Source organism: Haemaphysalis longicornis, unplaced genomic scaffold (genome assembly GCF_048455015.1).
Source record: "Haemaphysalis longicornis isolate Haplotype H1 unplaced genomic scaffold, Haemaphysalis longicornis Haplotype H1 scaffold_7, whole genome shotgun sequence".
Lineage (NCBI taxonomy): Eukaryota > Metazoa > Arthropoda > Arachnida > Ixodida > Ixodidae > Haemaphysalis > Haemaphysalis longicornis.
The window spans coordinates 60,656,480-60,668,751 of NW_027526422.1; the positions used below are offsets into that span (position 1 = coordinate 60,656,480).

Sequence of the window (12,272 nt, forward strand, 5' to 3'; positions counted from 1 at the left end):
CGGGATCTGGGCTGCAAAGCATGCTTGCGTGGTCAAGGGTTCGACGAAAGTTTGTCTGGTCAGGCATTGTATGAAGAAACAGTAATGTGGTCACTGATCAAGTAAAAAAAAAATGTACAAAGATGTTTTGAAGCCCGTACGGGTTCCTTGTTCACAATGAGGTCATTGTGAACAAGGAAACCCGTGTGGGTTTCGAAACGTCTTTGTACATATATTTTTTTTAATTTGGTCAGTGACCGCATTACTGTTTCTTCAAAGCATGTTCAGTTAGTTTTTTACCTTGTGCCTAACTACAGGCTTATATTTGCTGGTTTGTATCAAATGGGCGGGTAGGGTCGCGCCATGGTCTCCCAACTGCTACCGCACGGCTTCTATGCGGCCAGAGCGACACAGCGATTTAAATTCGCCGCCGGTTAGTCACGCGACACGCGTAAGGCACGATTGTACAGTGAACTAGAATAGTATCTGGAGGGCGGATTTGCGAAGTCTATCACTTGTGTAGACGGCTTACGACTTAAAAGCGTGGCTCAAGGCAGAGAGAATGACGTCAAAATGCAGACCGGTCGATTCAGTTGGATTTGTTTCCTTACGGCGGTGCCAACGCCGAGTGACATTTTGTAATGCGCCCGGCTAAGAGCGAGCTGTGCCAACACCATCTAGAAAAGGTGTTGGCTGTGCTCGTAAATTTGACCGCAAGGCGCCCGTAGGATGCTGCACCGCATTTATTCTTCGCCTGTGACTGTGGCTTTCCCGCAGTATGTGTCATGCCGAGGGGGTGCACGCTCTACAGGGGGAACTTGTGGCCTCGCGTTGTCGTCGGGCGGCGGCGGCGGTGGCGGCTGGAAGCTTCTATTCTGCTGTTGTACACCGGCGAATTCAATGTCTAGCGGCACTGGGAGCTTTTGGATTCGAAGTTTAGCGGGCTACGTTAAAGGCTCACGAACCCGTGGCGTGGTAGTGGACAAGATGGCGGGCTTGCGAACGCCGCTCATGTTTGCTGTCTACTCTTCGCTGCACCCACCGCGGTATCGCAGCGTCGCTTTTTTTTTCTCGTATACGCGAACAGCGCCATTGTTCCAAGCGCCATTTCAGCCTAACAGTGCGCGTTGTGGTATCGGGTCTTCTAAACAAATCACTGCAGAAAATCGTTGCGTGCGCCGCCGTAAGCCAGTCATAGGCGCGGGCACCCTTACATCCGCGCGCTATCACATCCACCCCTGGCTTCCCCGTCGTCTCGTTAATTATTTGCGCACTCAGCCGGACCCCTCCGTTCTTTACTCACATCTTTTTTTTTCTTCTTCTTTTCGTTCGTTTGACCTTTATATATTTTTTTAGCTCCCATTGCGAGCCGCCCTTCTCCGATGACACTTCTCTAGTTTCACCTCTCCCTCCTCTCTCTCCCCCTGCGTTTCGCTCCGTGGCTGGGCTCGTCGTTCAGTGCCCGGGGAACGCAGTAAACGACGGTGGTAGGGCTTAGTATATTTATAGCCGGAGGACACGAGAGCGCTGCACCTAGGTGCCGTCTGATTGGTCCATCGCGTCTGTGACGTAGCTGTGACGCGGACGCGTACGTCACGCCGGCTCTGTGTCTCCCGAACAGGCAGCCTCTTCTCCCGCTTTTCCTGCTTTTCTCTTCCCGGCTGTCCGTTTTTTCCCCCCTAAGCGTTTTTCCAAGCTTCGCTCATACTCGCTTGGCTTTCTACGCACAGCGTGCGACGCCCCGCTCTCTTATTTCTCGCTCATACAAACAGTTAGATGGAGAAACAGGAAAATGCGTGTTGTGGTGTTCGCTATTGTTTTATTCCTTTGTTCCTTACCGTTGCGTTGCGTTCTGTGTGGTAGCGTGCAAACGTAGGGTAGATGGGCGCTGTTTTCTTCTTATTCGACCGTCCGCGTCGACACCTGTGTTGTTTCGCATTGTGTAAGTGCGTTCTGGTACGTATCACATTATTGTTTGCGTATTATTCCCACACCTTCCCGCGAACTTTTTTTTTCTTTTGTTCCTGTATCAACCCCGGATCACCACCGCCTCCCTGGTTCCTTCTTTTTGTTTCTTACGCTTTTCTATTTTTATTTTCAATACATGCAGTACTTCACATTCCATACCCTTTCTACGTATCGCACAGCACGCGCGATACTGTTTATTTAGCGCGAGACCCCCCGGAACAGCGTTATAACAGGCATTCTGAGTCTGTTATAAAGTCTCTAGTATAGCAGTGCGCGCGATATCCAACGCCGCGTCCGAGGATGAAGGGGCGCCAGATGAGTTTCCCGCCCTACGAGATGCTCTCGAAGGTATAGTACTGCTACGCCGCAGTACAGTGTGCGCCTCTTCCCCCCTCCCCCCCTCTCCCCCCCCCCCCCTCCTTTTCCCGTTCCGGCCCCCACAAGGGGTACCGCTGGATGTTCCACTGGGGAAACCGCACCCGACTTTGCCCGCTGAGCCAAGACTCTGGTTCAGGGGCCTGCAATTTCGGTGTTTATGCGCGAACAGCGTGTCTTGGATCGAGCGATCCACCGCGCGTCGCTTTTTTTTTTTTTTTTTTAAAGATTGGGGTTTGTCTTGATGCGGCAAAGCGGGTGAAACTCGCTGCTTCTTTGGTCACTGCCTTCATCTGCGTTTTACTGGTGTGGGGGGAGAGAGAAAGAGATAGAGAGAGATAAAAACGTTTATTTATCTTAAAGAGAAAGGAGTAAGAGCGAAAGCGGTCAGCCTCCCAAGTCCAGGAGGCCGCGAGCCCGCGCTGATTCCAGTTCCCGGTTGACCAGGGCTTGTTGCTTAGGAGCCGAGCTGGTCAGCGCAGTCTCCCACTGCTCAGGTGATGGGTTGAGGAGGCGTGTAGGGCTGTCTGGGCACGAGTGCACCAAGTGGTAGGTAGTGAGAGGGAGGTTGCAAGAGAGAGAGAACATTTTAATGAGCTCAAATGTGAGAGGGAAACCCTAGTCCGGGAATATGCGTCGCCCTAGCCGTCTTGGTCCAGTTCACCAGGAGTGTCTGGTCCTCCAGTTGACAGCTGGTCAACAGTTTCTCCCACAGCTCAGGAAAGGAACGGATGGAGGGGGCTAACACACCTCGCGACTGCCACGTTTTAAGCTCGTGCCGTGGGACGCCTCTTGTTTTGGAGCGCCACCGAAGGAGTATTTCTGTTCGTTTATGATGAAAGCCGACGCCGGCTTTTTTGCTCAGTGAGACGCGTTCAAATCTTTCGCATTAAAATGAAGTGACGTAATCGCGTGGTTGCGCGCTGTTCTGCCCGGCAAAATGTAAATGTGCGCGGGCTCCTTAGGTTCAACGTGGGTGCGGTGACGCCCACTTGGATCCGGCGCCTATGTGTGACGATGTGTCATTTTGTGTCTGACGAATCGTGTTTGTTCATCCGTGACGACTATTGTCGCACTGTCGTCGCACCATTAGCAAAGTTGCGACATGCGTGTAGTTTCGTATTATCAGTTGAATCGCTGTGTACAATTTTTTTTTCTGGCGTAAATAGATGAAAATTGACGCTTTAGTATCTATTCTTTTCTGTGCATTAAGGGACAGTAAACCTAGTAATATGGAAAGGCGGGTATTTTTTTTTTTTGTAAGTTTTGGTGTAGATGTGCCTTCTCATGTACGCATTACCCACCCGCCGCTGGCTACTTCCTGCTTTTTATCCCCTCGCCATTTCGCGAGATTCACGCCGATTCCGTATGCGCGGCCGCATGGAAATGACGTTTCAAAGCCTTCGGCCGTGGCGTTTACTTATGTCCGGGCCAGCAGCATATATGCATGCCCTGGCGTAATCGAATGGGGGCGGCGCGGGCGCCGGTACCGTGCACGTGCTTTGTTCAGCATTCAGGGCACGTTTCGGCACTGACGTCGTCAGTAAAACCATGTTGCGCCACCCTCGCTTCCAGTGTTGTTTCTTGATTACTAGACATTTTCGTTTGCGCCGTTTCTTTCACTGTTTTGCCTTTGTCTCCCTTTTTTTTGCTACCTCTTACTGGAAGTGGACGGAAACGACGGGAGAGAAGTTTTTTCGCGCTGTGTATGCAAATGCGGGTCGTAGCTACGCGTGATTCGAAAGTACGGCGAAGATGAAAAAGACTGTCGCCGACGGCTCCCCGCCCCTTCATTCGGCTTACGTGTCCCTGTAACTTGAAGGCGTTGTATAATATTCGAACGATGAGTATTTCTGAAGGGCCGAAGCCTTCTCCAAAACATTGAAGATGAATTTAAGCGCGTCTTGCACCTTCGAGCCTTTTTTTTTTTCTCGACTGCGTCTTGGCTCTCCGTAGTTCTAGCGTGCTTTGCAGTAAACACGCGCGTTCACTGGGATAGTAGCCAAGACACGTATTTCCTATGTCTCCTGTTTAGTAATAGTTGGTACGGCAGGTTGCAAAAATGATAGCCGGCCGTCTTTTGTGACGAAGCGCGTTTGCTGTCTGCCTTGGTTCTACGTGTACACCGCGTGGCAAAGCCTTCAGCACTGCGCAGGCTTTTCTGTGGAACTGCAAAAGAATGGCTACTACTTCTCTCCGTTTCTTCGTGTTCGTGTAGGCATGCGGCGAGCTGGTGCGCGGTTCCCGCGAGTCACGTGACGCGCCTCCGTTTGTGTTTCTTGCCGCCGCCCTCGCACTGGGATCATCTTCCTTGGGCAAGGCGTGCTCGCCCATTGTTCGAACAGCTCTTCTGCTCAAGGAAGACAATATACGGGGGACAGAAAACCTGGACGCCACTCAGCACGCGATTGAGGAAGAATGGTGGGAAAGGACGCGCATACAGGGAAAAAAAAAAAAAATACGTGCGTAAACTGGCAAGAATAAACGAAAGCTTTTCGGGAAGATGAAAACATGGTCCGCGAAGAGGGTGCGAAGCAAGCCAAAAGGGAGCGAAAAAGGCCCCCCGCGAAATTTGCTCGGACAAAACGGGCGCGCCTGCGCCCAGCGATCGGCCTTCGGCGACGTCATCGTGTTCGGCGCCGTTTTTGTTCCTTCCGCGCCCGGCACTGGCCAATGGCGAGGCCGACAAGGACACTGCGAGGGAGGAAACTGGGAGGTTCGCGCATGCGCAGTGGACGCGCTTCCTGCGCGAGACGGAGGGAAGAGAGCTGCCTTGGGAGGGGAAGGAGAGGATGCTTGGGAACGGGGCGAAAAGAAGAGGGAAGAGAAGCAGAAACGATTGAACCAAAAGGGAGAGGGGGGAGGAGACAAAAGAAGAAAACGGGAAGTGGGGCATGGAGGTAGGGAGAGAACTGGGATGTGGAGCAGGGGAGGGGGTAGAGGAGGGCGAAAATTGTTGCGTAAGAATGGGCGTGAGTAAACGACGAGGCGCAGCGGGGGAGGGAGAAAGGGCGACAGCGAAGGGAAGGCGGTACGGGGGTAGAAAAGGAGGGGGGAGATGACGAAATTGCGTGCGCGTTCTCTCTTTGCACATGTTTATCGCGACTGCCGTGTGTTTAGAAGCTCGGGCTGAGGATGAAAGAGGGATGGTTGAGGGAGGAGGAAACGCCGGTAGAAGCCTGCGGTGGGGAAGGGAGCGGGGAAAAGAACGAGGAAACGTGCGTGCTGACTTTCTATTTTTTGCCTTTTTTTCGCGGAGAGCGTCGGGGTTTGTCGTCGTCAGAGGCGGGAGAGCGTCGGCGGGGGACAGGGGAACGTAGGGAGAGGGTGGCGGCGCGTAGGGAAGGCAAACAGGGAAGTGGCGCGCCTTTTAGGGAGGAAAGGGGGAGGGGGCCGCGAAGCTGATGGATGCTGGGAAGGGGGAAGGGAAGGGTCTCGGACCCCGGGAAATTCCCGGCCGCCGTGCCGCCGCCGCTGCTCCCGGCGCTCTCGCCCCGTGCGTGCGTCGACCCGAGCGAGCGGCGGCGCGGGGGAACGACTGCGTGGCCCGGCTCGCTGGCGCAGCGGCGTTCAGCGCCGCGTCCTCCGCCGCTTTCTGCTGCTGCCCCGAACGCGCTGGCCAGGAGCGCTGCTCCCCTTCTGCCTCCTCCTGCTCCTCCGAGCTGCCGCCGCCGCCGCGCCTCACAGCCGGATCCCGGGATTATTTTGCCTGTCTGCGGCGGCAAGAGACCCAAGGCTCGCTGCCCCGTCCGTCTCTTCTTATTCTTCTTCTGCAACGGCGAAAATAGCCCCCGTCGCTCGCTCGCTGCCTGCCCGTCGTAGTCGTCGCTTTTCCTTACCCGCTTTATTTGTCGTTTTTTGCGTGATTTTGCTTGCTTCCTGTTTCGGTTTCATCTTTTCCCCCCAGTTTCTCCCACTGGGGAGGGCCCCATTTCAGGCCGCGGCGTTGTCGGTGGTTTTCTTCCACCCTGATTTCTTTCCGCACGTTTCTTCCTACTTCCGCCTTTTATCTCTCCCTGTCCTCCGTGCGATATCCTTTTTTTTCTCGCACCTTGTGTGGTTGTTTATTGATTTTTCCCGGTTTTTCCCCTCGTGACCTTGTTTCGAGAGCGAGCACGTTACAAGCCCCGTTGGCCCATATTGGACAGTGCGCACGGTTCTGTTTCTCGTTTCTTTTTGTAGTTTCAGGTCGTTTACTTGTCGCTTTCTTGTGATTGCATTTCTTTAGCAGGCGGGTGTCGTGGTTGGTTTTGGGCTAGCGAACTTTTTTCCTCAGCGGGGCATCTAGAGCTTTGCGGTATTTTTGAGCATTTTGTTTTTTGGGATGTGAATCTGAGTTGTTGCTTCCCATGCCTAGTCTTACTGCAGGTATCAGTTATTGCATCCCTGCCCCAACCCTCGCTGCACTCCTTGTCTGTCTCTCTCTCTCCTTCCCTCTCTCGTTTTCTTACAGTTCTGACGTCATTTCCACCTCCAATGAAAGCTGTCGCTCTCTAAGGCCTAACTAGTGTAAATTTATATTTGGGAATCGTAGCACTTCACCTCTTTCAGCTCCATTTCTGTGTTGCCTTCCGAAGTTTACCTTTCTTGTTCAGCATTCTCTCTCTCTCTCTCTCTCTCTCTCTCTCTCTCTCTCTCTCTCTCTCTCTCTCTCTCTCTCTCTCTCTCTCTCGTTTTCTTAGTTTGGACGTCATTCCCACCTTCAATTAAAGCTGCCTCTCTAAGGCGTAACTAGTGTATATTTATATTTGGGATTCGTAGCACTTGACCTCCAGCTCCATTTCATTGTTTTTTTTTTTTCGGAAGTTCACCTTTCTTGTTCGCCGTTCAGTTAGTTTATTTTTTCTTCGCGGGGTCCGTATTTGGTCAAAGTGAATCTGTCTCGCTAATCGTTTTTTTTTCTCTCTCTCTCTCTCTCTCTTTCTCTGCTTCGTGGTATTGCTATTTGTTCTTTGCAATCGCGCTGTCCCCATCGCGTCCGTTTCGTTATCTCTTGCCCTCCTTGTCGCGTCGACGGTGGTGTCTTCTCGGCGTCCGCTTCCCTGCCTCCTCTTCCCTATTGGCGTCGGTAGCGTGCCAAGTTGACTTCCCCTGGGGCCGGGCAATTAGGGCCTCCCTCGTAGACGCGACCGACTCCCCCTTTCCCCCTGCGTTTCCCGCAGTCTCTGAGCCCTACCGAAGGTCAATTCTTGCCGATTCTACCTCGGCGTTTATCTTGTTGCGCGGGTCCGTGTCCGCTGAACGGTGAGCTGTAGCACAGTGTATCCTTTGTCTGGTCCTTGATTTTTGTGTTTTTTTTTTTCGTAATTGCCCGGTTGCTTTGCGCTGTGTCCCGTGTGTAGTGGTCTTTCCCTTTTTTTCGTCTTGACGAGCTTCGCTCGAACTGTTGAGGTCTAGTGGTATCTTGTGTCTTACTTTATTGTTTCCGGTTGCTCTTTTATTATTGTATTTCTTTCCTGTTATTATCTTGTAATCGGCCCTAATAAGAGCGCCAATTCCTCGAGTTCGTCAGTTTGGGGTCGATGCGCCAGCTCTGGCGGACCTTTGCCTGCTTCGTCCTGTCTCATTCTCGTTTTGTTGTTTTTCCTACGTACTGCGATCTGGTCGCAACATTTCCCGTCAAAGTCATTTTCGCCCCATTGTTGACTCTGTGTTCGCGTGGTGTAGGAGTCCTTCGTTGCAGCGCTTCTATTAAAACTGCCTTGCTACCCCTTCCACCCGTCCCCTCATTAACTCATGTGATATTTAAAAATGAATGAACAATTCCTCTTTTTTTGTTTTTATTTTCCCCGAAAACGTTAAGGGGAAAAAGCCGCCCCTTTGAGAGAGCGATAAAGCAGGGTATTCCTCTTGAGGCCTGTAGGTTGGCAAAGTTGGTAAAAGCTGTTTTTATTTGTCCCAATTTTTGTTCGTAGATTTGTTAGTCGTAAATTCTGAGCCGCGTCTCTCATTAGGCTTTCAGCCATCCTTGAGTCTGGGAAGGGCGCCTAAGGTAGCTCGTCTCACTACTCTGAGCATCATTTTTTGTTCTATTTCCCCGTCGTAGAGCCCCTTTCGGTAATATTCTTCAACCTGTTGCACAGCGTTTAATTTTTATCGACGTTGTATCGGTTAGCTTAAGAGTGGGCGCGGGTTGACTTTAAAAGCTTGCAGTGGACGTGGGAATGATTAAAAAAACAAACAAGAAAGAGTTCACTCGATGGTAGTTGGTAGGTCTTGTCGACGCTGACCTTGTCAGCATCGCTATATTGTGGCTCGAATGCTGTTCTCTTATTTAAGCTTTTTGATGGCTGGCAGTCATTTCTGCGCACAAATCACATTCTTATCCTTCGCCTTTCCGACGTCGACGTTGATGCTCTGTGCAGCAGAATGACCGGGGCGGTGATTTTCGGGAGTGCTCAAGGTCTGCTTTCTGTCCATAGGTCATTTGAGAAAAGGTCTCTTGCCTAATTTCATTTATGAAGCAGGGTAAACCTGCTTAATTCTTTCATTTTTTTACTTTTTCCGTTTTTTGCCTTGTTGCGGAATTCATTGGCTGTTTCGTCGCGCTGTCGTAGACGACGTTTATCGATCTCTTCAGATTAATTCGGCCTGTTTGTGGGCGATCCTTCTAGCCGTGCTTATGCAACGTTCAGGGCTCGTATTCTAGGTGGTTTTATAATTTCTCCGCCGCTCTGGGGTCTGAGTTTCTTTCGTCGTTTTTCGAGGTCTAGACGATCCTTGTGAACTGAGGCTTGTGCAAGGCGCAATGCTTGCGTTCTGAATGGTTTGGGAATTTTTGTTAAAGTTTGAGATGCGCGATATTTCGTGGTTTTGGTACGCTTCGGGGGGAGCAACGTTCACTCTGCGACTTTAAAGTGCAATTAGTGGCATTGAGCACCCCCCTCCCCTCTCCCGCCCCACTTTTTTCGATTGCAACGTGTCTCTGTGCGCAACATTCCGTTATTGCACGTTTGTGCTTGCTCTTGCCTTTGACTTGCTGTGCATGCATGCCTTACACTTGCGTTATATTGTTGACCTTTGAATTGATAGCTGCGTGAATAGTTAAACCTTTTGGAGGATGCTCGTGAGCTCCTGCCGGACGTTTTTGTCTTTTCGTTTTTTTACAAACTTGTCGATATTGCTTATAACACAGCGTAAATATATTCGTTTCATGGAGCCTAGATTTCGGTCGGCGGAACTACACAGCTCCTGCACCTTCGCGACGCTTTACTGACCTGCGTCTAACGATGTAATTGCACCGAGATGGGTTCGTTTGCTATATATTTCGTACCTCGAATACCGCGTTGTTTCTCTGTGAGTTAGCTCATTTTCCCGTCGCCCGAAGTGGTAAACGAGTGACAGATTTTAAACTTCGCGTTTATTCGCATGGCCGCAGGGATAAGCTACCTTATTGAGTATACTTTAACCTCTCAGTAACTTTTGGAACGCAACCCGAAGGCGTGTAGCTGCGGCGTTTTCAATGGGATGAAGTCAACCGTGTCCCAGTAACCAGTGCTCTTTACGCTCGCGGCCGTTGGAAGCCGAGTATCAGCCTCTGTAGAACCGGTGGAAATTAATGCAATACAGTTTAGGCATTCGAGTAGTTTAATTGTTGAACTGTGCAGGGGTAAAAGAGCAGTAAACCCGCGTTATAACGAAAGTTATTGGAGCAGCAAACCGGCTTCGTTATAAACGATCTTTTGTTAAAATTGGCGTTGACTCGCTGACCGTGCACTGTAGTGGAGACTGTGAAGCACTTCGAGAAAAGCGATATTTCACATAAAGCGAGTTCGTTATAACGACGGTTTACTGCTCACGGACAACAGTATAACTTTGGGGAATTAGCTTTAAAACGCGTTCCGTGTACTTAAAATGGGGGGAGATGTGCTTGAAATGGTGACCCTCGGTCTTCCATGGCGGCAGTTGACGAAGAAAAGGATGACCTTTTCTACCGGAGTGCCCTGCTGCCCGTGCTGCCACCGGCTTTCCACGCGAAGTGGTCGCCGCCGCACCCGCTGCCGTCTCGAACTGGCCACGGCGTGCCGTCCCTGACGCTGTTTGGCCGTCGATTATTTATTTCTTCGGCTGCTCTGTCGTGTTGTGCGCGCGTCGCCCGAGGATCGTCTTCCCTTCGTCGTCCGCGCCGGCTCGCGGCCCGCAGTTCTCACGCCTCAGGCTTATTGCGGCGCGTCTCACGTTGACACCTGGAGGGTGCAGGGTGTCTCGGTGTCCCCTTGTGCGAAGCATTTCAGGGTCGGCCGCTTTCCTGTGGCGCCGCCTGGTGTAGAAGACTTCGGCAGTGCGCCGCCCCGACTGACGACGACACCGTGACGCGAAGTGGACGAAACTGCGTTGCGGATTGTTTTCTTGTCTTATTACGGCCTTTGGTGAGCCGGATATTTATTAGTTCATCCCTGAGCGATTGAGACTGCACCGAAGAGGAGCGTGTTCGTTGGTTGTTACGGAACGCACTTGCAAGTTGTTTCGTTGTGTGAATTATTGCGTCGTTCTAGAACAAACTGTGGGAAGAAGTCTGCTTTGAAGACACCGGTTCTCAGAGTTGAACTCCTTGCAAGTTTTCGCCATTAAAGTGACCGTATTGCCAGTTCGTCAGGGCGCCAACGATCTGCGAGAAGTTGTCAGAAAACGTTGACTTCCCATGCACTGTCGAAGTGGAAAGACGGACCTCGAATACCTCCGTGGCGCCTTGCGCAGTTGCCAGGCGGCGTGGTGGCGCGATGACGTTGACGACCTAATTCGTTGACATCACCTCCGGAAGTTGGCGCGAACGAACTGTTTGCTTCGGGATGGGGAAAAAAAACAAAACAAATGAAGTGATGTGATGCGTCTCGTTACCACGGTAAACTGAAACTTGCGAGTGACGTGGGATTTTGTGAGCGGGGCCCTAGTCGGATCGATGGCGCAGTGATTGCATACGCGCCCTTGCACTTTAATAACGGACGACCGATCGACACTGGGCGCTACGGCTATGTTCGCCTGTACTGTGCCGGCGTGACCGAGCGCCGAACGAAGTGTGCTCGTCCATCGGGCGTCGAATTGACTTGATCCAGCCAACTTCAATCCACAGCACCGGAAAGGGGATCGTCATGTTCTATATCACCACATGTAAGTACTGGCTTACAGCGCGGCTCCCGGTGTCCCTTCGTGTCCTCCCCATCTTTGTTGTGCCACGACCCCAGCCTTAATTACGTTTCTCACTAACTAGCGTCGCGGTGTGAACGTTTTGAAGGCTGAGGTCTTTGTAGTGTTTTCCGTTTTCAAACGGCAAGCAGCGTTATAAATTCGCTGGTGCCTAAGTTAACTGGTTGGTAACTAAAGAACTACCGTTTTACCACTTGTTCGCGAGCGTACACATTGTTACTGCCGGGGTAACAGAAGGGGCTAGCGATAGACGGCCGGAACAAGTAGAGGTGGACCATTAACTCTATGGAGGGGTGAAACCAGGAAATTCGGGGGCAAAGAATGCACTAGGACATCCCAAGTTGGGATGTCCTAGTTGAAGGGACATGGGAGAAGCCTTTGTCCTGAAGTGGACACGAACAGGCTGGTGATGATGATTGGCACGCTCATTGTTTCGCGGCTTCAGGCAAACCTTAATGAGATTCCTAATATTTTTTTGGGCGTGGGCGTGCATTCACCTGCATGGACGCGCACTAATTTCCTGCTTTGTCGCTTAGAAGGCGTGTACAACTGTCAGCTTCCTTTTTCGACGCCCCCGGTTGCGACGGCCGCTTTTCTGGTGCAGGCGCAAAGCGAAAGCGCCCGTGTGTTCGAGATTTCGGTGCGCGTTAGATCCCCAGGTGGTCAGTGGTCAGAAGTTATCCGGAGCCCTCCACTACAGCGCGCGTCATCGCCTGTGAAGCGTCGGCTGGTTAAACCACACAATCAATCAATCAATCAATCAATCAATCAATCAATCAATCAATCAATCAATCAATCAATCAATC

At 51.5% G+C, this 12,272-nt stretch overlaps 2 protein-coding genes across 3 annotated transcripts in view; both read left to right on the forward strand.

Moving 5' to 3' along the window:
- Med15 (mediator complex subunit 15) overlaps positions 1-12,272 on the forward strand; it is a 154,848-nt gene that overhangs the window by 17,099 nt on the left and 125,477 nt on the right. Inside the window, exon 1 of one of the 2 annotated variants that reach the window (XM_077677525.1) lies at positions 11,397-11,430. The exons of the other annotated variant lie outside the window; for it this stretch is intronic. Within the exon in view, the coding sequence (XP_077533651.1) occupies positions 11,412-11,430 (19 nt within the window). The 5' untranslated portion in view covers positions 11,397-11,411. Of the gene's footprint in view, positions 1-11,396; positions 11,431-12,272 lie in introns of those variants that run through there. 2 annotated transcript variants of the gene reach the window in all.
- Positions 5,712-11,258, forward strand: LOC144145790 (uncharacterized). Its single transcript, XM_077677526.1, has 2 exons — positions 5,712-6,069; positions 10,228-11,258. The coding sequence occupies exons 1-2, from the start codon at positions 5,727-5,729 to the stop codon at positions 10,503-10,505; spliced, it is 621 nt and encodes a 206-aa protein (XP_077533652.1). The 5' UTR covers positions 5,712-5,726; the 3' UTR covers positions 10,506-11,258.

What these genes read in the sequence shown, in the direction of transcription:
- LOC144145790 (XM_077677526.1), top strand. Translation starts at nt 5,727, where the DNA reads ATGGATGCTGGGAAGGGGGAAGGGAAGGGTCTCGGACCCCGGGAAATT. An exon ending in GACCCAAGGCTCGCTGCCCC is followed by an intron (nt 6,070 to 10,227) that starts GTCCGTCTCTTC and finishes CCATGGCGGCAG; the next exon opens with TTGACGAAGAAAAGGATGAC.